General features: G+C 40.1%; 1 protein-coding gene across 5 annotated transcripts; it reads left to right on the forward strand.

The window, feature by feature from the left end:
- Positions 1-2,104: 2,104 nt before the first annotated feature.
- gpatch8 (G patch domain containing 8) lies at positions 2,105-26,542 on the forward strand. Of its 5 annotated transcripts, none has more exons than XM_088007668.1 (10): positions 2,223-2,261; positions 5,102-5,179; positions 5,973-6,009; positions 11,538-11,610; positions 17,589-17,630; positions 19,661-19,728; positions 20,695-20,781; positions 20,899-21,042; positions 21,335-21,471; positions 21,555-26,542. In XM_088007668.1, exons 6-10 carry the CDS (start codon positions 19,702-19,704, stop codon positions 25,387-25,389), a joined length of 4,230 nt encoding a protein of 1,409 aa, XP_087863794.1. In that variant the 5' UTR covers positions 2,223-2,261; positions 5,102-5,179; positions 5,973-6,009; positions 11,538-11,610; positions 17,589-17,630; positions 19,661-19,701; the 3' UTR covers positions 25,390-26,542. The 5 variants fall into 5 exon arrangements, with proteins under 5 accessions (XP_014854736.2, XP_087863794.1, XP_087863792.1 ...); XM_088007667.1 differs by lacking the exon at positions 5,973-6,009 and adding an exon at positions 8,838-8,856 and having other exon boundaries at positions 2,227-2,261; XM_088007666.1 differs by lacking the exon at positions 17,589-17,630.
- The last annotated feature ends 436 nt before the right edge of the window (positions 26,543-26,978 follow it).

A 26,978-nucleotide genomic window follows, 5' to 3' on the forward strand; every position in this document is an offset into this window, starting at 1 on the left:
CAAAATCAACTATATCTCTCTCTCTCTCTCTCTCTCCATATATATATATATATATATATATATATATATATATATATGCTCATATATATATATATATATATATATATATATATATATATATATATATATATATATATATATATATATATATATATATATATATATATGAGCATAATCCGCTACAATCGTCAAGTGTTGTGAAAATATCTATCAGAATATCTGGATAAGAAAGCAAATCTGAATTAAACTCTGTGAGCCTAAAGACCAGAAATGTTTCCTTCTTTTATGTGTGTATAATGTTTTTTATAATTTAATGCAAGACTTAATTTTTATCTTATCTAACATGTTTTTTCTAATCTCTGTTCCTTTGTTCTTCCTGTAAAGGACCATAAATTACCTTGTGCATGAATTGTACTATACAAGTGCACTTGCCTTGCCTTGCCTTTTGTTACTGTTATCTTTACTAGCATGCATTAAGTGCTAAACCGTATAAAACGTCCAAGGCAGTAAATGTACAATGTTTTTAGATAGAAGTAAAACAACACTAATACTACAGCTTGATGTGAGGGTGTCAGAAATCATGGACTCGCTGGCACATCTCTTTTCTATGTCAAACTCTCTGCAAACCCATGACAACAATGTAAATATCTGGTCAGAAATTGACAGTTGGGTGTGAACAGCCTTCCGCATAGTGGACTACCAAGGCAAATGCTTTTTGCATGTAGACTCAGCAGTTAGTTAGTGTTTAAAAGTAGGGAGTTTTGTTTATACATTGTTTGCTATGAAAATATATCAAAATATTTCATATCTTTTTATGTTCCAATGATTCAGTAAAGGAATACAGTCAAAGGATCATTCAATAAGTTTCTAATATCTGGGAAGTTTTTTTAAAACCTGCAAGCATTCTTAATGATTCCTGTACCTTTTACTCCCAATGTGAATGCATGGCAGGTAAAAGAGAGACCCAGGTTTATCCATTTTCAGAACAAACTCCTCGTCTCAAAGTGTCAATATAATACTTCTTGCATTTAGAGTTGGTTGTTTTAACTATCTTTTTGCAATCAATGACTGTCTAGGTGCTACAATGACAATAAATAAAAAAAAATATATAGAGAAAGTAAAGAAAGAAAACTATTATATGTAATAGCATTGATTTGACACAAGATGGAGGCATTATGTAAAAGCATGTATGGACTCATGATTATAATTAATTTTGCTAAGCTTCAGGAATCCGATTGAAAGAATTGCGTTAAAAACAATTTGTGTTTATATTAATCGGCAAATTTACAGACATCTCTGGGACTGACATTAAACCATCACATCTGTAGATTTCAAACTGCCTCTGTCTCATATTTACTTGGTTTTCTAATTGACAGGCTAAACGGAGGGATGGTCAAGTGTTGACAATCTGGTTAGTGAGCTATGTGGGCAAACATACCACAATTGTTTTTTGAAATGTAGGCTACACAACTGTCTTATTATTATTGCAATAAGTAAAGTGTGATATTTTCTATTGACAATAATTCTCTCATGCTAGTTACTGGGAGTTGAGCCTACATTTCTACTTTGTTACGAAATCTGTCAAGTACCAATTACAGATAATTTATATTTATTTGATTTGAGACCGAATTAAGATTTATGTGTTCAGCACATTCATAGTATCTGGAATGTAAATAAATTACAGACATGATGATGATTTTGAAATATTACATCTGACGTTTTGCTCAGTACTCAAGTAGTCTTAAGAAATATTTTTTATTGTTATTATTATTTCTGGATGGCTACTTTTTACTTTTACTTGAGTAAAAATGTATTGAAGTAGTGTAACTATACTTGAGTACAATTTTTGGGTACTTTTCAATTCTGATCATATTCAATATTTCAGATATTTCAGATTCAGAAGTAATAAAAGCGGATGCGATCAGCTCATGTTGGACGTCTTTCGGGGCAATTGTTCTGTTTTTGTTCACTGGATAGCCAAACCTATCCCTTTTCTGTTTTTATATTGTCAAGTCTATTCATGAGTCAATTATGTTGTTCAGCATCTGTTTACAGGACCTAAAAACGACCATAATCCAACAGTCAGTATAGATATTAGTGACCGTGTTTCCTCTGTGTGACAGGGAAATGTTGTAGTGGGCAGAAGTGAGACATAAATCCTCCGCAGTGTGAATCGTTTGCTCACCACCAGGAGAAACTGCAGCTGCGTTCAGAAAATGGCCGACAGATTTTCTAGGTTCAACGAAGAGCGTGATTTCCAGGTAATGCACATCAAAAGACCAGAGACTTTTAACGAATTTTGCATGGTGGAGTATTTTAGAACATGGGATAGGTCTTAAAGGATATAAAAACATCCAGTATTTTACAACCAGCTGCGCGCATTTCGGCATATTCGGTGCTTGCTAGCACTGCAAGCTAGTTTAGCTAACGCTAGTCCACTGCGGCTCTTTTGACATCAGTTTTCCAAACGTCTCCGAGCTTTATTCCTGTCACCAACGTCCAGTTTTATTCACGTCACTTTCCTATTATTTGAACCATTTAAACCACTCACCAGGAAAAATGGATATAGAATAAGTACCTGCTTATTAGTGACCTTGGGTATGCTGGTTGTTTATCGAAAAAATGCTAACGATGCAAGCTTTGCTAACATAAAGCTATACTAGAGCTTGCTGTTCCCTTTTGACAACCAAAAAGTAAACAGTGCATGTTTAAAGAGTTATATTATCCTCATACTTTTAATCTTTTGGTATAGTCGTTTTAAATTACCACAAGCTTGTACTTTAAGGTTTTTAAATAGCAAGTTCTATACCTGCATAACAATGAATTTCAAGCATAGTCTTCTGTTTTTGCTTATATGAATGAAACTGCAACCAATCGGCAGATTACCTAAATGTTGAGTAAACTCGATCAGCTTCACTTTTTTAAATGCAGAAATGATCATTTTGCTGAAAACAAAATACGCTTAACCCAGATATGGTGTGCTCTTTTTGTTTTTTGTATTAATGTTATTTTAATGTATACCAATATCTCCAAAAACTCAATAACCGAGTTTTTGTAACATTCCCTAAGCATCTTGTTACAATGCAAAAAATATATAAAAAATGCAGGAACAGCTGAGTAACTTTTTCACCATGGCTTATGTTTCAGCCATTTGTCCTTTTCTGTCTTATCTGAGATCTGTGGCCACACCCAGCCAAAGCTAGACACATTTCTGGCCAGTAAAACTGTCATGTGTTTCTTGTGAGTTGGTGCTTTCTCATCAAACATTTGCATTAATTTTAAGCATTTTTTTTGAGTCACTTATGTCACATTGCAATGTATATCCACCTAATCAAATGTTCGCAAAGATTTTAATTATTCTTATGTAGGTAGGAATTATTTGCTGCTTGTTTAATTGTTGTCAGGCAGTCTGCAATATGCAAAGCAAAACATAACGTCCTTTCTTACATGTTTTTATTTATTTATTTTATGGCTATAAAGTCAGGTCATACATAATAACATTTATAATTTAATTTTTTATGCTGCTAGATTCAAGGTCTTGCTTAATTGATATAATTGTTTGTAATTAAAATTGTGTTTTGAAATGTGTACTTGTCTTACTTATAATTCTTAGTTGCCTGCTTTTCAAATGACTTTGTGGTGATGTTTTTCCACCTAACTCCATTTGCCGTAGAACTGTGTTTTCAGCTATTTTGTCAGTGAGAACCTAATTGCTGTGAGGTCTGAATGACTCTGTTGAGGATCACTCAGGCCCAGCACAGAGAAGCTCTGTGTGTGAGATCTGCAGTGAATGCATTCATATGCTCAGCATTCAGAAAGTTTCTTCATGGATTGATGCTTGATGCCAAGCAACGCAATCTGGAAAATACCCACAGATGGTATAACTAATCTCTGCTACACAGCCCAGCTAAGAGCTTTTCCACTTTATGCTTTTCCAGTGGGTGTTGCAGTTTTAGCATGTACTGCAGAAAATGCTAAGCTATGTATAATTCTTGCAGATGTTGACTGTCAGAGAATACTTTTTTTTTTTTTTTTTTTTACCCCTCATGGCGGTGGCGGTACCTACGTTGTTAGTTGGTATGGAAGCCCAAGAAGATTCTAGCAGTATATGTTTACCAAGAAATGTTTATTTATTCTTGTACTGATCAGTAGAGGAAAGCGAACACTGTTCATAACTTTGCAGTAGATGTGCATAGTCATATTGATTATGAAACAAGTATGAGGCTTTTGTGGAGAGCATATGACATTACATAAAGCACATTATGCGGTCTAAGTAAAATGTAGAAGGAAATATGGGGGAGAAAGGAAGCAAGTTATTGACTTGTTCATGAATCAGTTCATGTCTTCTCTGCGTCTCACCTTCTCATAATCCTAAGTTTTACTTTTGTACATGTGGTGTTTGATTCAATCTGAATTAATGGCAATAAATAATGTCTATATAGATTTCTGGTACTGCAGAGTCGCTGGAAAATGTATCCGCAAATGGCTACTGTAGTCCCACCACTTGAGAATCTTCTCCTCGCAGAAAACTTTAATGAATAATTTTACTAAATAATTGAAATGCTACCAAGCACATTTCACTGCTAAAAGCTGTCGGTGATGAAACTGCAAGGTAATGTACTGCAAAGGAAGAAATAAAAACAGAATTTCACGCAATTTGTATATAATATTATGCAATTTCCAGGATTTTAAAACAGTAGAAACACACTTTGTAGCTGTCCTCTCCCATAAACCAACAGTTGACGTGACATTTAACCAGTTCAGTCCCAAAAGAAAGCTGCAGTTGCCTTCATCCGTCTGATAATTAAGCAGACCACATATAAGCTAATGAGTGACGAGACCCCAAAGTCACATCCCAGACACAAATGCATTACATGGAAATATTTGACAGTATGATTGTACACAAAGCAGCCAAGAACCAAAACCTCGGATCGGCTCTCGGATATCAGTGACTAACTGGATTTTTCAAAATTGCATCACAAGACAGATATTTATGAAATACTCTAGTTTGTTGTACGTCAAACACCAAATTATCTTTAGTAAACCTAGTGACTGTTTTTATTTTTTTTATTAAGGTTAAATGTGTGTTTCAATTTCTCAGGGTGGGAATCACTTTGACCAGTATGAAGAAGGCCAGTTGGAGCTGGAGCAGGCGTCCCTGGACAAGCCTATCGAATCGGTAAGGTTGCATCCATCGTCCCTCACCATTGGACCAGCTGTGAGAGTGGATATGATTGGTCCAGGGAGGAATAAGAACCACACCTTTACTCCATACTGTGTAGATGCATCTAGTGTTTTCTTGAACACACTTGCCACCTAACCCGTAGAATCACTCGTCAGTGTCCATTAATACCCTTTAATTCACTCCCACTTCTCATGACCCCGACCTACTTCATTTCTTCTGACATATAAAAAGACGATTTAGATCCTAGATCTTCCTGTTATATGTGCAGCCCACAGATAACCATCAATTTTCTTTTCTTCGTAACAGTCTCACATTAGTCATCGTTAGTCATCTTAGCAGAGATAAACTTGAGATGAACCTATAAGCATGAAGTGGATGAAGCACTGTCTTATTAGCCGTTATCTCAACATTGTAGCTGCTCATCAATTTAAAACAGTAATTTTGGGGGGGAAAAATAAACATATTTGAATATTTCACAGCACTTTTATGTGGAAATTCTGCTATCAGAAATGAAGCCACATTAGATTTCAGTCTAAGAAATGTTGTATGTTTAATATTTTTTTAATTGAGTAGAAATTATTATTTAGCAAAACAAGGCAGTGCTTATTCCATGTTCTTTGTATAAAAGAGGGTGCACATTAGATGGTGTGAATGGGTACATTTGTGTTTGACTGAGTGTTTGCTTATGTAGCTTTTAGACTGTATGTGTTAGTGTATAGTATTTGTATTTATAGGACAGTTATCTTATTGTACACAACTTGGGGTGTTCGACATTTCTCTCCTGCAGCGAATTGGCCCCCTATTAGCTAAGCAGCAATGACCCGGTTTGTATTTGCACGCTCTGCTTCCTTACTCCTTATCTTTAGGGTCCTTTGTAACGCTTCTTTATCTTTCTTTCTCTACTTTTCTCTTTCTGTTTCACGACTGTCACACCTGACATCTTATTCTCTCTCCATCTCCCTCTCTCTCTCTCTCTTTCTCTCTCTCTCTATTGCTCCCTCCCTTCTACACAGTGATTCGGTGTACAGTACCCTCTGTCATTCTGTGCTGGCATGGTGCTTGTGCAACTGGGACTGCATTTTACGCTGAAGAGGCATATTGATAATAGCGCAGGCAGCTCTCTTTTCCTGTCTTCCTCACTTTCTCCACCCTTCTTTCTGTCTTAGGCATTTTGGTGAGCAGGCCAAACTCGGAAGTCCTCAAAAGTACCAGGAAACTTTTTCTCAAGATTATTAATGCACTTTGTGAAGCAGTCAGATAGGGTCAGCAATCCTGGATGTCAAGTTTAAATGTATTTATTTTTTTTTGGATTATAATACAGTTATTGTTGAAGACTAATTAAAAAGTTAACTTTGAATAGCTAAATAAAGCTAGCCAAGGTGAGCAGGTGTTTCTGCAAGCTTTTGTCTCGAGTTTTTATTTAATAATCTGTAGGAACTGCAGTACAAATATGAAATTCTACTTCCATTTCATTTACACATTATCTTGTTGTATCTGTTTTTAGTTGGACATGTTTGTCATAACTCTGAGCTTCAGAATGAAACACTGTCCCTACCTAAACAAAACCAGTATTTTGTCCATGTGGGTGGTGGAGAAGTAAGAGGACAAGTAAGAGAGAGTGGTGGCCTGCTCACCTGGCTTTACCTAGCTGTTTTACTCCTGCGCTATTATTTGTGGAGGGGGGCTGAGGAGCAGGCTGCAGCACCACGCAGCTCCTCACACATCTGTGGAAAAAAACAGAAGCTGGAAGTGTCACCTTATCACCACTATCAACTTTCTTGTTACAATTTTGTGGTGCTCTAAAACAAGACACTCTTTAGTATCAGATGTAAAATGGATTCTAAAAAACATCTGAGATGCTTGAATTGGTATAGTAAACGATAAATATAACATTTTTAAGTTGGCTTAAAAAAATAGAGAGGCATAGAAATGCTTAGCTCTTTACTTTTAAGCTCTTAGTCCACTTGAGAGCTGTTCATAAGTGCTTCAGCCCAGCTTTTCAGAACCCCTCCTTTGCCATTATTTGTGTGTGAATTATAGGCAGTTAGAGGTCTGTGGTATTTTATTGGGATCTTTTTTAATTCCTGTCTTACCCCTTTTGGTCTTTGCTATTTTTCTCCTAACACTGTTTTGCATTGCATGTGTTAACTTGGTAGCATTAAGCACCATGTGCTCTCAACACTCTGTGTTGTTGTTGTTGTTGTTGTTTTTGTTTTTTGTTTTTTTTTTAAACTCGGACTCATTCCTTATTGTCTCTTATCTCCTCCCCCCAGTCCCTTAAATCTACCATCCACTTTCCTCCCTCCTATTTGACCCGGTACCACAGCGATATGCAGTGGGCATCCTCAGAGCCACAGAACATGAACACTCACAGGAAGGAAACATCTGTGAATCCCGCAGAGAAACTAAATTCAAGTCAAGACGTTACTGTACATGTTTTAAATGCACACATGTAGTTACTGTGGCTCAACATGCTATTTAAGCCATAGTTGTATGAGTCATTTTAAGTTTGTAGAGCTTGATATTGTTGAAAGTATTGAACCAAATACTTTCTCTTTTTAAAAAGACTTATCTTCTTAAACATGAAACCACACACAGGAAAAGGCATCATTTTAATACTTACGTTTTGCGCAGGCTTTAATCATGTGGACAGAAGTTATGATTGTTGAATGGTGTTGACTAAAAACCCAATTCTCACCTCAAATACTTGAATGTTAAATAAAATAAGTGGGGGGGGGGATTAAGAAATGAACAAAACAGATGATTGATCACATTATTTGCAATAGTCTGAAGCATGTCCCATCTTTGAAATTGGGACTTAAGATTTATAAGGTAAGTATGTTTTTGAATTGTTGTATGTAAATTAGTTATTTTAATAAGACATTTCTGTGTTTTTTTATTTTTTTTATTTTCTCAACGTATTTGATAGTAGAATCTTAAACATTATTTTTCTTGGTAAAACAGAAGGCACTCAGGTCTTCTGTTTTACTCGCTTAGCTTGTTACTCCAAAACAGTTGTTTTTTTGCTTCGTCTCACCTGTCACATCTGACACGGACCAGCATGTTCAGATGTCTGAACTAAAGAGACTGCAAGGAGTTAAGAGGAGCAGAACTTGTCCAAAAGCAGCTGCTCTTCTGTCTGGTCCTTTTAGGAAATGACAAATGTGTGATCTGTTTCTAAAGTAAAACATTTATATAGATTTAGGCATGAATACATGAAATCAAGATTCTCGATCCTGAAGGTGGATGATTGCACATATTTTCCCAGTAAAAAAAACAGCAACCACTAAATAACTACATTCTCTGAGGTCTCTAGGTGGGGTCCCCTGCATATCACTTCCCTTATCCATATCTTTTGCCATGCACTGTGCCAATGACAGCACATTGCACACTTTTATATAAAAAAACCCACCCCTTGTAGATTTTTGTTTTGTTTTAACCTTTTGTTTATTTTATCCTTTTCTCCTGTTTTTAACAGTCAGTTGGTGGATTTATTGAAATGTCTGCCTTTTCTGTTTGTATACAGTATAATGTTTGTTTCAAGGCAGAGAGAGATTTGTATTTTTAAGACCTAGAGAAGCTAGCAGAATTGCAGTTGAAAGCGTTCGGTCGGTTTCTTACGTTGTGTCACGTGTGACTGTTTTTTTGACAGCCCAGTATTTTAAAGCCAGGTTCGTATGGAAATGCCTTCACTCCACTTGCACTGCTGTTGGACTCGCCGTCGTTGCTTTCATCCGTCTGTCTATTCTTTTGGTGCACTCATCTGCTGTCCCAACACCCAGCGTACACGTCATCTCTGGCCACCAACCTCCATAGAGTTCATTTTGACCTAAGCTGTTTACAGTCAATAGGTGCACACTTTTGCTGCCTCCAGCCTGCTCTACCTGATTTGTTTCTAAATTCTCCAGAAATGATTTGAAATGAGGCATAAGATTTGATATTCACAAGATTTCAGATTATTTAACTGGACTGTTATTTGTCTGGCATTTCCCAGTTCATAGTTCTGAGTGGATTTTAATTTTCTTTTCCTCTCAAGTAGCATATGCAACTCTGCAAACGATTAAATATTGGCATCCGTAATGTTGCTGCACGTCGACGCTCTAGCAAACAATTAGGAGACACAGAGCGAATGACGGGAATTATATTTCCCAGAAACTTCACTTGGCTTTTCAGAACCGGGAAAGAATAGAAAACTGCCAAACTTTAACAAGTCGTGCCAAGTTAGATGTGTTGTTTCCTCTCTGCCGTGTGGTGTCCAGCACTAATTTTTTTTCTTATCTCTTCCTGTGGAGGAAAAGATCTAAGTCAGAGTACACAGGGTTTGGAAAAGCATGAATTGGAGGACAAAATAACAGGACAACAGGAAGTGACACTCTCATTTCTTTAGATAGCCGGAGGCACAAATCAGTCACATGGATTTGTTTATTCTAGTCATCATGGTATGGCATTTTATAATCTAATAATACAGCAAACCTTAGCTTTCTCCTTGAAATACATTAAGGAGAGCAAAAGCTGGTGACAATATGTGATTTTAAAACGAAGGATTAAGTCGAATTTCCTCCACATGCACCACTGTGGACAGAGATGCGATGTGTGCCGTGTGTTTGAGGCCACCACTCCCTTCACATGCTCTAACCTCTTACAAACCCAGCTCACTTCCATCACCCGAAAACCCACCTTCATCATCATGGCTCAGCCTGCTCTGTTCTGCCAATTTTCCTGACCTCTTGTCAAAGAGACCTAATCAAGCATTGTTGAGCCATCCTCCCTCACTGTGCCTGATCCATCCGATATTAACTCAGCTGGAGTTTTGTTCACCTGTCCTCTGCTCCCCCTCCCCAACCGCCCCACTGTATGTGTAAGACTCACAGTGCGCTTACTAACACCGACGACCCTTTTTGTTAAAAACAATTTAACAAAAAGCTGCATGCTTTTTTTATTATTATTTTTTTTGTTTTATTCCTTTCCCTCACTTTCTGTTTGTGAAAGTCGACGTCAGTCTCTTTGTGATTATAAATATCCTTTCTGTTTGGTTTGTATGGTTTTTTTTTTTTTTTTTTTGGGGATAGAATGCAGCACTCTGGTGAATGTTAGACAAGCTTGGAATAGTTATAATCACAACAGAAAACACTGCTTATAAAGAAATGTCATTATTTCTTGTTTATATGTGCTTGAGGATGTACTGTAGTGTGTAGTGGTGGGATGGTCTTGCATTTCACTTTAATGTTTTTGTTACCTCGCTGACCAATACTAGTGAAATAACATGACTTGCTCAGTGGCCCCACAGTGTACTAGAAAATGCTCTTGTGCATGTTTTTGAATGCCTCTCAATCTCCTTTTGCTCATTATCAGTTGTCGGATCCAACCGAGATTGCTGATGCATATTATATGAATCTTGAGCAGAAATGCAAAACTGTGTATAGGTTACAGCAGATCTCCAAATTGTTGCTCATTGTTTGTGTGAAAATGGCTGGAATCTGACAATTCATGATCTAAATGCAGGAGGCGTCCAAAAACGTGCTCAACAGTCATTTTGGTATATCTAACGGGGTTCGAAGTACACTGTTGTCCTTTTCATCTGAACGCCCACAGAGCCCTTCACACATGCATAATCAGTCCACTCTGGGCCTTGTAATGGTAATCCAAGGCCCAAAAGCTCCACTTCTGTCTGTTTCTTTTGCTCTATTTTTGTGACAGCTGAATGTCTCATGGTGCTCCCCTTGTCATGGTTACGGAATCACAGCAAGCTTGGAGTTTCTTGGTCTTCATTTTGTTATTGCTAGATTTCCATACCTGTTCCGTGTCGCTTTTCTTTGTGTACGAAGATCCTGCGCTGTAGTGTGTCATATATGTATGCGTGCAATACATATATTGCCCTCTCCTTCCTCCTCCTCCTTCTAACTTCTTACATAGTGGATGTTATTTGATGTGTTTATCTTGATAATAAATGATAGTTGTTTTTCTTTTTGCCTGAAAAACTTCCTTTTTTTTTTTCTTTTTTCTTTGAAAGTACACTCATGATGTAGGAGTAAACCCTGTAGGTTGCAGACCACACAGAGACTCATGCATTTACTTAACATAGAGGCAATCTTGCCATTCAACTCAAGTCTCCCAGCCTTTTTATCCCTCTCCCCAACTGCCCTAACACTCCTCGTGCTGGAGGACACTGATTGTTACACGCTGTAGGTGATGACAATAATGATAATGGTGATGGTGGTGGTGGTTGTGCTTATGATGATAGTGTGATTTGAGTGTTTTGTTTGTCTTGATGTTTTCATCCATGCCCACAGGGTATAGCTCCTCTTATTATTGGAATATTTTTGGTTTTTTTCTCCTCTCTTCTCTCTGCCAGGATAACATCGGGCACCGGCTGCTTCAGAAACATGGATGGAAGTTGGGGCAAGGACTTGGCAAGGCCATGCAGGGTAAGGATTCACTCTAAAGCACACTCATGTTCTCAATTTGCTGGTGGCACTGAGCCACTATCTACTTTTGTTTTCTTTCTACTCACATTTTCATTTTTTATTTTTTTGTTGTTGTTTTAAACGACACCCTCCCTGATTTATTTTTCTCTTCACACCTTTTCTTTGACCTCTTCCTTTTGCCCGATTCCGGATTGGAAAAATCGTGGCCAAAGCAAACATGATTCCAGTTGTTTTTGTCGCTCTCAAGTTTCCGTTCCCTTAAATTTGGAGATGGAAGAAAAGATTCGTGGAGTCCTTTAGTGGATTAAGTGTTAGAGAGTAATCCTTGGTGATTTTTATTTTATTTTATTGTAAACTGGTACATTGACATCCAGTTTAACAAGAATAAAAGTTCAAAGTTCTCTCACATTTTCTGATTTTCTTCTTTTTAGAAAAATCTTTTTCACATATTTTGTTGAAACCACAAATAAGACATCATCTTAGATGTTAGAGTTGGCATTTTTAACAGACATTTAATGTTGTTGCCATGTAAACTTTAGCTGTAGTGTCATTTTGGATTGCTTAATATAGAGCACATACAAAGGTATTTGAAGAATGAAGTTATTTTTTCCAACATAAACCATAAATGCGATTTAAGTGAAGATTAGATTTAAAATGCTTAAAAGTGAGGCTGTATCACACTGCCACTCAAATGTGTGCAATCCAGCTGGTTGTAGTGGTAACTGTATGTTAACATGCACAAAACTAAAACCAATAATAATTTATGTTGTTAGTATTAATGTGACACAGCACATTAGGACCTTTTGTAGTTGTTTCATCTGCACTGAGCTGCACGTCCACCTTCACTATCAAACAACTTCAACTTCTGTAATACCTTATATTTTTATGCAATCAAAATTAAATCTCCTGCATGCAGGTGAAACCATCAGAATCCCTTTATTCCAAAAAATAGACCAAAAAAGTAAGAACTTCCTTGTTTCTAAAACATATTCAGAACCTATACCTCTGTAGTATTGGACATTTTGTAGGTTTCTCATAGCCTGTTTTTGTACCATTGATGGTTGGTTTTAATCTAAGTAAAACTATTCTCGCTTAATTATATGCATGCAGTTAACCATTTTAACTCGATATGCAAAGCAGTTTGTCACGTTTATTCTCTTTTATGCAGTCTAATCATACGCTGATGAAAGATGGAAACAACATTTCAGTCATGCATATTAAACCAACATATTGCATTGGCAGTGCTTCTCCAACACCTGACACATAGGGTAAATTTTGAGATTTGTATGCTAAGTAAATTCTGAATTTCAAAGTTTTCATAAAATTGTTAAAAAAAAAAAAGGTAACTTTCCCCGGGTAATTCTTAGCAGCCAGTTGATGCTCATTCCGAGAGTAAGGGCTTAAGATTAGGATGTTTGAATGTGTGGGTTGGTTTTGGCTATTTGATACTACATTATTAGCTCAGACCTGCTGTGTTCATAGGTTCAGAGGATAAGTAGCAGTGATCCAAAACCTTGGCATGTTTCACAAAGCCCTTCCTTGTTTTGTTGTTTAACTTCCATTTCTCAGTATCTTCCATTTTTTTCCACAGTGCAACAGTTTTTTTTGTTTGTTTTTTTTTTAAAGAAATAATCACTGATCTTAGAAATTTACCTCAAAAGGATTCAGCTTGGCACCGTACCCAAATGCCAATCATCCATCTTAATGCCTAATTGGGCCTCTATTTTTTTTGTTTTTTTATCTTATCTACCCTCTCCACTACATCTGGTTTTATTCCAAATCATTGGTCTTTTCTCAGCCATCCATCACCATTTGTTGCAAAATTTCAACTTTTGTTCTCACTAAAATGTCCACCAGCAACATCTGTTCTAAATGTTCTATTAGAAACCCAGCTCACACTGTCAGAAAAAAAAATCCCACATGAGCTCAAAATATTGCCACATTAAAACAGTTCAGAAGAATATCCTCCACAGAGAAGTTTACTGGTTTAAATGAACTTAATTGTTTGATATTGTGAGACATTATTTGCTGGTTCTACAACCTGTTGTTGTCAGGTAAACATTTACCTAAATGTTTGCTCAGAAAAAGTTGGTATTAGTCCAAAAAAAAGTGATTTTTATTTATTTTTTTTTACAAGCAGGAGTGTGTTTAAATCGAATGAAGACTGACATTGTAACTGAGATCTTCTCAAGACACCACAGGGAAGCCTATTGTCTGGTTGAGTGGGGTTGTTGTCTTGTTGCTGCCCAACTACTTTTTGTTGATGTACATATATAGCCTTAGTTTCTTGTGTCGTCTCAAAGGTATTTTCAGCATGACTGGGGCAAGTGAACGGATTAGACCTGGAAGCTGTTTCGTTCTGGGCAAGCTGACAAGTGCATTGAGGCCAACAGCACAGCAGAGAGAGGAAAAAAAAATTCCATCCATGTTTATTTCCATCTGGCCTTGAAGAGCCGAGTAACAATATATTTGAAGTGATAAGATGAGCTTTGTGTGGAGGAGAGAACACATCGCAGGGGATGACTGTGCTCTTGTTTGTGCCTCTGGCAGAACTCACGTGGTTATGTAAGCATCCTACATTGTGGGCAGATGAGACTGCAGCAAATTGTGTCCAGTTGTTGTGTAGGAATTAGTGGCCCCGCTTACAGACCGCTGTCCTCTCCAACTTGTGAGTAAGCTCCCATACTAATCACAGCATCACATCTCATTGAAGTATGCTGGATAATCATGGTAATCTTCCTCCTCTTTCCTGTCCTCCTTGCCAGAAGAGACGGTTGTTGACATTTGAAGTTAAAGCATTGTCCCCTCTTTACGTTTTTTTCACTGTATTGACTTTGTTCTTGTTCTTCTTTTGTCCCTTTTTTGCCCCTTTTAGGTAAGGTTTGTTGGATCCCTTCTCTATGTCAGTATGCATGTGTGGGTGTGTTTTCTTTCTCCCACTCTGCAGTTGACCTAAGTGTAACACTCCTTTTACAGTGTATCATAGGCTAATGGCCTCGGTCAGCTTCTTCCTCTTTGCTTCATAATCACTAAACCTTTATTTCAATCTGCTTAAGAGAAAATGCTTCGATTTGTACCAACAATCAAGATCCATGTGAAATCAAGTTAGATTTAGGAACCCATGATTCATGATTCACATCCCCTAGAATCATCATCTCCACATATTTTTAGATTTTTGTTTTCCCCCCTCTTTGAGTTTCCGTGGCTGCTGTTAAAGTAATCTGATTGGCTGTAACCACGGCTCAGACTCTGAATGGCTTGCCGTGTAGAAAAGTTTCCCTCCTCTGCTTGTTTACCTGTCTCTACCTCTAAAACAGTGAAAGTCGTGTTTGTATGTGCGTGATCATTATGTGGGACTGAGATGTGTGTGTGTCTGCTACTTACCGGGCAATAGAGTCGACTTACAGGGAAAACCTCTCCACCTTTTTACACTCCGAGTGTCTCTGTCCCCATGGTACAGACTTCCATCCTCCCCCCTCCCCCCGTTTCTTTGCCCCTCCTGCACAGCATGTTTGTCCAGAGGTGCACTCCTGCTTGCCTCAATCTCTTACTTACCAGAGGCTTTAAGCAGTGTTGGAGGTAGGATGCAGAATCACAATATTCATTAAATAAAAACAATGTAAAGCTAAAAAAAAAAACAAAAAAAAAAAAACTGATCCATAGTTGTTGTTTTAGATCCTCCATTACACCTATGGCATTGCAGAAATGACTCTAAACACTGCTCAAAGCTTTGCTGGCTATTCTTTCAGGTACGTTCCTATGTTTTATGTTTTAATTTGTTTTGGGGTTAAGCACATCCCAGACTGAGCTTGCTGGCTGTAGACTAGCCAGGACGAAGGACCTTGAGGAGAGGTCCTTACTGGGCTGACGAGCGTAGGCAAGGCAAAAAGCTTAGAGGGGGAAAATTGTGGTCTTCCCTGGAAGCATTCATCATATTTTAAGACAGTTGATTTAGGCACGGGTCAGTTATTGTTGAGGTCAATGTTCTTAAGAGCAAGTTATAATTACTTTTCCTTCAGAGAGTTTTTGTTGTTTAAAGTCCTTACCAGAGAACGCCTCAGAAAATCTGATATAAATGGCCAAAATACCACAAAGACGAGCTGCATCTGGTCATTTATAAATTACAAGTGGAGACGGCAATGTCCTGCATAGCTGAGCTTTCAGAAATGAAGTCAGTGCAAAATGACAGGTGTGGTGAGACATTGACAACAGCACCTACGCATAAAATCTGTTGAAAATCTCTCCATACAATACTTTTTATAACAATGATGGTGGAGGAACAGGGTTTATACATCCGAGCCGAGGAGATGCTTGGAATTTAAGCTTTTACATTAAACTACCAGCTTGTCACACAAACTGTATTTTATCAGTGAATCATTTCCTCCAGCTAAAATAGCGGATCTGTGGCTACCTCACATGGCGAATCAGGGACGAGCGACTTGAACCCTTAGAGCTTTAAGATTAAGAACCTGCATAAATGAATATAAACAGTATTTATTTTTTACTTAATACTTCTGTAGCACTTTTATATTAACTCTGTAGTTAGTTGTATGTAGTAAACCTACTACATCTGCAAGAGTTGGCTCACAACAGGCAGGCGTTTCCTTCAGAGATGCTTATTGTTCAAAAGGAGCCCTGTTATAGAAAACATTGTTCATGTTGTCAGAACTGGCACATGCTTGAGACTAACCAGTGCTGCCTTCCATCTTCCACATTCTGCTGCACACTGCTGAGCAGCTGGCTTTTGCACTTTATCCCCTTGCTTACAAAAAAGAAAAATGAAGATGTATGAACATATTTTTAATCAACTAAAGTCAGTTATGATGTGAAACTATTCCGCTTATGTTTTAATAATAATTCTAATAAGAATACACCTGACTGAGTGATTTCACCTGGCAGTGCTTGGAAATAATTTTTTTCCACAACAGCAAGTTAGAAGCAGTATCTCTAAGATTTCTGCAGACTGGCTGCCTGAGCTGATAGCCGAATGCATAAGGTAGTACATGCTTGTTGTAATCTGTTTCACTTATAGATGCAGCGATATTAAAAATTTGAGTCAATATCTAACATGAATATTGCTGTTATGGCAACTGGTGTGATCACTCTGACATTGCTTCTCTGCTTCAGTTAAACACCCCACAGTCTTGCCCTGCTTCGCTGTCACTGTCATATGAGCAAACAAATACCACATTGCCAATTTTTTTTAATTTTTTTTTAAACGGCTCATATTTATTTTATATATTTAAGTTAATACAGTTTTGCAGTGGAACAATTGTATTTTTCCCCAGCTTACCATCTTGTGAGCATGTCCTTCTGGCCCGTGCCTAAATGTACTCAATACTTATTCTAAGTTGGGGGAGAGTCATCTGGTAATCTCTTTGTAAAAGAGTAAATATGTCTTAATAGGCATACGTAGGATACGTTGTTTGACGTACTGTAGCTGCTTTTTCCCTACAGGTTGTTGATGACCAGTAATATAGGACTTCCTATAATCTGAACCAGAATCTACCAATTCTAGGTAGACTTTAGTGTTTTTCTGTGTTTTATGCTGCCTGGTTTTTGGTATGCATTACACCTCTCCATGTAATAAAAAATACAATTTTATTTTAAAGGCAACTTGTTGAACTGTAAAACGAATAAATGAAAGTTACTGGTCACAGCATTCAGTAGTGGAAAAGCTTAGGTTTAGGGGATGGTAGTCTGGTTTCTTCGGTTACATTCTCCGTCAAAATGCACAACATCACCACTTTAGGAGCCTGGGGACTTGGACAAGCGGTTTGAATTAGTGGTGAGAGGAGATTCCTGTAAGCACCTAGCCCTGAGTAAAGGGACGAGGTGGGTGGGGGTGGGCGGTGACACACGGAAGGCCCTCTGGTAATAAACGCCCTGAAGCCCCATTACCACACACCCAACCCCACCTGCCCTTCTCTGTGTGCCTCAATCTTCCTGCTTAACCAATTGGTGTTTCTTTTTTACAGCGATTTGATCCTGCCCATGTTGTGCTGATGGTAAACTTAGTGGTAAATGTTATTTTATCCCCCAATTGAATTGTTTTATTTGTTTTTTTTTTGTTTGTTTTAATTCCTCCCATTATTTTCATTTTCCTCTCATCAGAGCACAAATAGGCTTTCAATTCTCTCTGTCCTAGTCCTCATTCTGCTGCTTGTATATTACCATGCATCTGTATTACTCTTAGAACATTGTCATTTTGTTTTCAGTTTTTTTTAACCTTGTGATTCACACCTTGTGATTTTAGCTGCACATTGTTTTTTGTCTGGTCCTTTTTGTTTTCCACTGGAATGGGGTAATGCTGGAGGTATTGTCACTGTGTAGAAGGACTGGTGATAGTTTGGGACGATTGTAATCGGTCATGAATCTTCAGTTCTGGGCCTTGCTTGTGACTCAGTTCGGACAGACCACTGCAGTGGCTGGCTAACAGACCAGACTTTTTTTGTTTTTCCTTCACTGCTCTGATGCTGTTTGTGAAAGACTGTGAAACCACACATCTTTCAGTAGACTTGTGTTCTCAGTGTTACCCAAACAGCCGTTCCCTCTTAATTCCTCCATTTAAATAAGGCACCGAGAACCATGAGGTAAGAGGAAGATACTGGTATAAACCCGTCTAAACTAAGAGACACTGCAGTGGGACTGAAAGTCCAGGCAGGCAGAGACATGTTACAATGTCGATGCATCAGCGATTTCAGAACGAATAAGTCATTGGGCTGTTCTGACTTAATTACCTAAGGCGAGCGCAAGAATGATGCTTAATTACATCAAACGTCTCTTACCTTCCTCAGTTTAACAAGGAATCTACTTCCCTTTCATTTTAGAGGCATGCATTTCAATTTGGAACAAAGCCATCCAGGGTCATATTTTTAATAACCCCAATGGCATGCCTAGCAATCTGGAGGGGAAAGAAACAATTGTGAATATATTGGAGGGGAAAAAAAACTGAAACCAAACTGAATTAAAGTCGCCATCAGTAAGATTGGTTTTTGTATCTGGCTGGCATCAGGAGCAGCAGACTAGTCCAAATTCTTTTTCTGCTTTTTTCTTTTGAGATTCCCCTGTCTTTCTTTCTACCTATCTATCTTTCCTTCCCTTTCCTCCTCCTTCTCATCCCCTCATGTTTTACCAGGTAAGTATCCCCTTCCCTTGCACTGTCAACATGGCGACACCTGGCCTGTGACGTCACTCTGCTGTAGTTCAGTGCTTGTGTCTTTATTTTTTTATTTTTATTTTTTACATTCTCTCTGCTTTGTTTGGCTGATTATAAGTGGATTAAGCAATTTGTGTCAATCTCTAAAGTAGTTTTGATTTTTAAATATTTCATATCTATAATGTTTCATTCTGTTTTGGTTGTCTTTTGGTTTTATTTTTCTAAAGTTAATTTCCTTCTGTTCTAGCTCTTTTCACAGCTTACGTAGTAGTTTAACTTAAATGGATAGGAAATTAATATTTTGACGATGGAGAACAAAAAGCGGGCCTGGGAAAATCAAACTGCTTTGTACCTCATGACAGTAAAAGGTGTTTGCTATGGACAGTCCTGTTTATAGATGAAGCAATTGGCTTAATATTCTTAAGAGTTCCTCTCCCATGAAGGATTTACGGATGAAGGCTTCTGTTGCAATCTTGCCCAATGCCATATATGGGTACATCACTTCCTTATAAACGTTTCTTTCTGGTTTAACAGGACTTTAAGACAGGGAGGGGGGAGGAGGTGCCACTTCAGTGTAAATAAAGGCCTTGTCTTTATTTAATCCAACAGAAATTTATCAAAGCTACAAAGACTAATCCACCTACAGTGCCTACTATACAAACCGGCAGCCACATTGAAACTTTATAGGTCACGTTTGTTCAGGAGTTGGCTGTAGTAAGCTGTGAGAATGGCTGGTGTTTGGTTCACTGTAGCTTTCTGGTCTCTTTGCACTTTCAAGGCAAAAATTCTCTAACCCCAGCACCCTATGCTCTAAAAGCAGGCTGTCTTCGAGTTAGTGTTTGGTCTGCATCTCAAAAACTCAACTAGTCTTCTCTGTCTCTTTTGCCTCAGGACGCACCGACCCTGTGCCCATTGTTCTTAAATATGATGTCATGGGAATGGGCCGAATGGAGATGGAGGTAAGATGCTGAAGTTGTCCATTTGATCCCGTTTAATGTTCATGTTTATACTTATAAGTTGTTGAGGGAAATTAATAATAACTATGACATCAGTGGTTAATGGTGTAAGATTAATTAGAATCTCATGTCCTGCTGTAGCTGATCCCAAACCAACATGCTGTTGTTGATTCTCATTCCAATCTGTTGAAAAAACTGAGAAACAACATCAGCTGCTTTGCTGCGAGTCATCTGAATAAACTAGGTCACTTGTTATTTTGTTCTGTCCTCAATTGCAAATCTCATTCTGACACCTAAATCTGAAGCATCAAATCCTTTTATACGACAACAAAAAACTACAAATCCCAATGAGCACCATGCACATATGAGCTAACGTTGACTAAAGCTCAGCAGTCTTACAGAGTCCAGCAGATGCAAGAGGAGCTCTTTGTAAATTATTATTCCAGATTTGTCAGTGCTAATTGCTTACTGTATTGCATGCCTCGTGTTATTTGTCCTCAGAGATTCTGTTTGGAGATAAAAAAAAAAAAGTCATCAAATTTATCTTTAAACACCAGGGTTGGGGGGCGGGAAACGTTCTAGTGGCCTATTTCCGATCTTTAGTTTTGCTCAGTTTTGACCTACTGATGGTGATTTTAGCCCATTATTTGACTCCTTCAGTAAATATGTAGATGGTTGCATCCTTCTGTCTGCATCAACGGCATTTTTTAAATGTCACCTCCAACCCTGGGTTATGTTTGGCCTTTGTTTCATCTGCATTTGCACAATTAAAGACAGACTTAAAATTTATTACATCTTTCCTACATTAGAAATATAGAGAAGTCGGCATGTTTTGGAGACTACGCAGCAACGAAAATTAGCTCCATACTTGCACTTGCATGACTTCGTCAAACTTATAAGATGGCAGACTACTGTTGACTCTCAGACTGTTTTCTGGAGGTGCTGGAATCTCTGTGTTTGTCCTTTTAGCTGGACTATGCAGAGGATGCCACAGAGAAGCGGAGAGTGCTTGAAGTGGAAAAAGAGGATACAGAAGAGCTGCGGCAAAAATACAAGGTAAGGTCCTTTTTTTTTCTTTTCTTTTTTTTATGATTTAACATTCATTAAAAAAGATGATCCCTTGTGTGTTTTCTGATCTTCTTGAAAGTGACAAGTGTTTCTTACCAAATTCAGGACCAGGTGGAAAAAGAGAAAGCTATCGCAAAAGCTCTGGAAGACCTGAGGGCGAATTTCTACTGCGAGCTTTGTGACAAGCAGTACACTAAACACCAGGAATTTGACAACCACATTAACTCGTACGACCATGCCCACAAACAGGTACTTTTTTTTTTTTTTACTCTGAAGCAAAATTGTTCATCAGTAAGATAAAGTAGCAGTTTTCAGGGGTTACTCAATACATCTCTTTAAATGTGATGGAAAGTGGATATACGTAACATTTTGCTCTACTTTTATTACCATCTGATCATGACACAAACGTGAAAATACGACATAAAGAAAAAAAATCTGATCAGAGAAGATTCTCCAGTAAAGTTTAGCGCATTCAGTTGCCACACATGTGAAAAGGAATGACTGAAACAATCTAATGCAAGTCCTTTTTAATATGATGCAGAGGTTAAAAGAGCTGAAGCAGAGAGAGTTCGCTCGCAACGTCTCCTCCCGTTCTCGGAAAGACGGAAAGAAGCAAGAGAAGATGCTGCGTCGGCTGCACGAGTTGGCTGAGCAGAGGAAACAGGACAAACAGGACCGGTATGATCATATCACCACAGTGCCCCCTGCTGTCCTTGAGTCATTGAATCTGTGTTTAAAATGATTTTTATCTTGCTTTTTAGTACTCCTGGAAGTGGCCCCATGTTCAAAACAACCACAGTCGCTGTTGACGGGGAGAAAGAAGGAGATGGGGACAGCGTTCCACTTGAGAACCCCATTTTTACAGATTCCATCCTTGAGGGTTCACCATCAGAGAAAACTGGCCAATCTTCCCCGAAGCCCAGCCCAACTTTTAATTTTTCTCTGGGGAAGAACACATCCTCATCCTCATCCCCAACTCCTACTGGCGCATCAAAAGTCAGCGTATCATTCTCTTTTGCAAAGAAAGCCCCAGTCAAGCTGGAGACGGCAGCGGCTGTGTTTGCTGATCCTGGTGAGGAGGCTGTGGAGGAAGAGGAGAATCAGGAAGGGGAAAAGGCTGGAGGACAAGAGGAGACATCTGTGTGCAGCACAGAGAGTCCCAGAAGAGCACCTGAAGGAGATGAAGGAGGGGAGAAAGGTGGCGCAGCTGGGGCAGAAGATATCCAGCAGCCTGACGATGGTGGCTCCTTGGCCTCGACTTTAAACAAACTTAAGATGATGATGAAAAAGGATGAAGGATTTTCTGGACAAGAACCACAGTACTACCATTACGTCCCGCCAGCTCATTGTCGTGTAAAGCCCAACTTCCAGTTTTTGTTGTTCATGAAGGCTTCTGAGCAGTCCCAGAGCAAAGATGATGAGGATGAAGAGGAAGTGGAGGAAGTTCAAAAGGCTGAAGAAAGCTCTGATCACACAGAGTCCAAAGAAACTGAGTGTAAAACTGAACAAGAACAAGGTGAGGCTGTATCAGCAACTGAACCAGAACCACCTCCTTTATCGCCTAAAGTGAAGACGGAGGACAATATCTCGTCTTGTGAGCAAGAGACAGTTTCAACTGCTCCCACTTCTCCTACTCAGAAAGCAGAGAACACACAGAGCACACTCGATACAAACACTGGTCCAAAAATCCCAACCGGTCCCTTCTTCCCTGTCCTGAGCAAAGATGAAAGTACCACTTTGCAGTGGCCTACGGAGCTTCTTGAATTTACAAAAGCTCAACCTTCACTATCCTACAGCTGTAATCCTCTCTACTTTGACTTTAAGCTTTCAAGAAATAAAGGACTACGCGGTGGGAAATCAGCAAAGTCCCTCAAGCCTGGTGAAGAGGCTGATGACAAAGGACAAGTTGTAGCAGCTTCAACAGCTGAAGCCGCTGAAGCCGAACCTGACGCATGCACTGATAAAGAGACACCTGAGATGAAGGACGATCCCAGCCAGCCAGGACCTGATGAGCAAAAACCCACGACTGCCAGTAGTGGCACGAAAAAGAAAAAGAAGAAAAAGAAGCATAAGAAATCGGGAAAACATTCAAAACGCAAAGGAAAAGAAAAAGATGCAGCTGGGGATGCAGAAGAGAATACGGAGGCAACGCAAGAAAAGCCTAAAAAGAAGAAGAAACACAAACGGAAAAAGAGCAAAAACAAAGCTCAAGATCAAGAAGAGGTGGCAGGTGATAACAAAGAAAAAGTTAAGCCAAAGTCAGAAGATAAAGCTGCTGGTTCCTCTGTTCAGTCCACAGCTGGAGGAACAACAGGAGCGGAGCCGGGTAAAAGGAAACGCGCTGCAAAGGAAGTGCCTTCTAAATCTGGAGCAGAACACGGAGGAAGTGGAAAAAATAACGACAAGAGCAACACCTCAGAAGACCACGGTAACTCTAAAAGACAAAAAACGGACTCGAGCAGCTCGCAAAACGCGTCGTGTTCTACCTCTGCTCAGAAAAGTCCAGGTCACGGTAGGCCACCCAGCAGTGAGAGCGAGGAGGAAGGCGGCACCAACACCCAGCATTCACGTCATCACAGGTCCAGCCCACGAGAGCAGCGGCGCCACCACAGCGAAGAGTCCAGACGGTCCCACAGCCGCTCATCAAGGCGGGGAGAACGACGCGGCAGCAGTCGGCGGCGCCATCGTGGCCAAGCCTCCCGCAGTCGCTCCTACTCCAGCAGTTCTGGGCGCTCCTCAGCGAGAAGTAGCGCCTACAGTCATCGCAGCCGCAGTTACTCCGACAGCTACAGTGACTACAGCACGGAAGGCCGCCGGCGGAGGCGCTCTAAACGTTCATCTGACTCAGAGTATGAGCGGCGGGGCAGTCGAGGTCGCAGGCGATCCAGAAGGCATCAGTACTCCTCTTCATCCTCAGACGATTCCCGCTCTCGTTCTCGCAGCTACAGCAGGAGGAAGCGGCACCGGCGGCACCACCACAGCAGCTCCAGAAGCTCCAGCAGCTGGAGCCGCAGCACCAGCACAAGATCCTGGAGACGCAGCTATAGCCGGAGCCGAAGCTCAGCGAGTCGCTCCTCCAGTTCCAACAAAGCCTCGCCTCACCGACGGAGCGCCAGGGGACGGGCGGACAGCGACACACATCGCAGAGACTTCAACCGCTCTCGGATCTATCGCTCGCAGTCTCCCCGCACGTCATCGCGAAGCCTCAACCGGAGCACCCACACATCCACTTCCCAGAGTTTGAGGTCGGTCGGGTCTCGTGATGCAGGGGAACACAAGAACATGCTCACAGCGCGTCAGCTGCTTGAGAGGGTTCAGTCCAAGAAAAGTTCAGAGGATTCTGCCTCCGGAACAAAATCTGGGATTAAGATTAAGGATCCACCACAGGGTTACTTTGGTCCTAAATTACCACCAGCCCTGGGAAGCAAAGCCATGTTGCCCCTCTTTGGTAAGCTGCAAGCAGGGAAGAAACCGTTGATTCCCCTAACGAGACCCGATGAGGGAGAGAAATCAGGAACGGGGAAGGGTTCTGAAGCAGATGGAGAGGTTATCCTAGTAGAACCTATAAGGGAGTTCCCCCCTCCACCACCACCTCCAGCGCCACCAGTGCAGAAGGTCGAGGAGGTGCAGCAGAACACAGCGACGCAGGAAGAGACACAGCAGCAGTCAGCTACAGAGGAGCAAGTACACCAAGAACCACAGCCACTGTTTGAACAAGATCCTTCCATGATTATGCCCCAGTATCAAGCAGAGCCAGGTCAAGACCCCTCCCAGAACCCCATGATGGAGTCCATCATGCCTGAAATGCAGCAACAGCAGCCGGTGCATGGTTACCCCGCTTACCACCCTTCCAGTCTGGAGGAGGATGGCATCGAGGCAGAGGAGGATGGCCTGGCGCCATTGGAGAGTCAGCCAATCACGTTCACGCCAGAGGAGATGGAGAAGTACAGCAAGCTGCAACAGGCGGCGCAGCAACACATTCAGCAGCAGCTTCTGGCCAAGCAGGTCAAAGCCTTCCCCTCGGCTGCTGCCGCCGCGGCCGCTGCCGCAGCAGCTGCTAACTTAGCCCCGGCGCCCCCTCCACCAGCCCTGCAGCAGATCCACATTCAGCAGCCAACCGTCTCCGTCGCCTCCGGCACATCCATCACCACTGTCCAACACGCCATCCTGCAGCACCACGCAGCCACCGCTGCCGCGATGGGCATCCACCCCGCGCATGCCCACCATCCTCACCCTGCACATGCCCAGCTGGCACAGGTGCATCACATTCCCCAGCACCACCTTACTCCCATCTCCCTGTCCCCATTGGGCCCCTCTCTTGGTCATTCTTTGGGACACTCTCTGGGACATGCGGGGCTAATTCCTGCCCACCCAACAGCCTTCCTCTCTGGTCAGCCTATTCATATTATCCCTGCTTCTGCACTTCACCACACACCCTTGGCACTCCACCACGTCCCGCACACAGCCCTCTACCCAACACTATTCGCACCTCGGCCATCCCAGGCTGCTGCAGCAGCGGCTCTCCAGCTACACCCACTTCTGCACCCAATATTCTCAGGACAGGACCTCCAACACCCGCCTAACCACGGCTCTTGAGTGACGATGGATACAAAACAGGATGTAAACACTCGGAACGCTGACAGAGGGCTGTGACGATCTTGATTTAGGGATGGGGATGAAGTCTTTGCATCAGTGTATAGGAAGTCAGACATGTTGTAAAACCACAGTTTTACACTCGGACTAAAGGGGTCATTACATGTTGCAGCCTGTGTTGGTTAAAAACGGTGACACTAGGGTTTTTTTTATATTGGTTTGGATTTTTTATTTTCTTTTTCAGTGATGTTTCCTGTTTTAAAGGCAGGTTCACAGATGTAATGAGACATTCTGTTGAGATTGTCTTATAAACCAATTGGGTCTGCATTCCCAACCTCACTAACCACTGGAGTTTTTTCTCATTTATGCGGTCATAATCTTTGCCAAGTTTGGCATCCAAGGAGATCCATAATGGTTGAGATTTTATAGAGGATCATGAGACAGGACATAGATTTTGTTACAGAAACTAACAGCTTCACCTCTGTTTTTGTGATGGACTTAATGATGTGACACTTTTCCCCATATAACTACCTGCTCTTTATTGAATTCTTGGTCTCAAAATAATTTGTGTTGCTGTAGTTTGTACATATTTCAGTGTGTAATGTGAAGAAGCCAGCCACTGATGACTATGAAATAACTATGGTGTCTAAACTGGTATGACACAAAAGAAGTCCTCTAAATTTGCATAAATGTGGCAGAGGTTTTAGCATCTCTAATACTCTGAGGCAAAGCTCCCGTTTTCCCATTGGAGGGTACGTGTGAATGAATTGCACTGAAATCTGTACATTGGGGTGGTGCTTTGGCATCATGTAACAATAAGATTGTAGTATACTGCAATAATTGTATTTTTATTTTTAAATTATTTTCCAAATGCTCTTCAGAAGAAGAGCTTTGTTTGGCTTTTTTCTGTAATTTTGTAAATAAAAATGCTGTAGATTAACCTATTAACATTCTGAAAAGGTTGACACTGCTGTTGCTAAAGCAGACGAAATTACAAGTTAGTTACAACATGGATATGCGTTTTATCAAGGTTGGTTCTTAAAATGTTCCTGCTGAGGATGGCTGGGATCCCAGACATGTTATCTGTCAAAAAAAACAAAAGTTGACTCTTGTATTTTTAAAAACGACTGTTTCAACAAATAAAACTTTGAGTCCATGTGTTTGTTTGTTTTTTTCTCTTTTGATTGCATTATTCTAGTTCTTTTCACAGTCCCATCTGGACAAGATTACCAAATCATTCTGCAGGTACCAGCAGGAAACAGCAGATGGCGCCCTAGTCACATTAAAATCCGTTAAAAATAACATGAAACTGAATCCTATAACGCCTAAAATTGTTTCCAAGCGGAGAATTAAGTATAAATAATGGTAAACCTGGAATCTTTTCAACAAGTACAAGTTACAGCATATAATTAGTGGTGGTTCAGTCAAATAGATAAAGATGACATGCTATCTTACAGGCAGCCATGAAAGATGGGCAATGAATATCTACAGGTAAGGGCATCTCTTACCTGAACTCCAATATAAAAGTGGACAAAGTTAAAGTTTCGGTATTTTAATCATTTTATATTGAATGAAATTTATTAAAGTTAAAT

Source organism: Poecilia mexicana, unplaced genomic scaffold (genome assembly GCF_051168715.1).
Source record: "Poecilia mexicana isolate PSO_F unplaced genomic scaffold, ASM5116871v1 scaffold_8, whole genome shotgun sequence".
Classification (NCBI taxonomy): domain Eukaryota; kingdom Metazoa; phylum Chordata; class Actinopteri; order Cyprinodontiformes; family Poeciliidae; genus Poecilia; species Poecilia mexicana.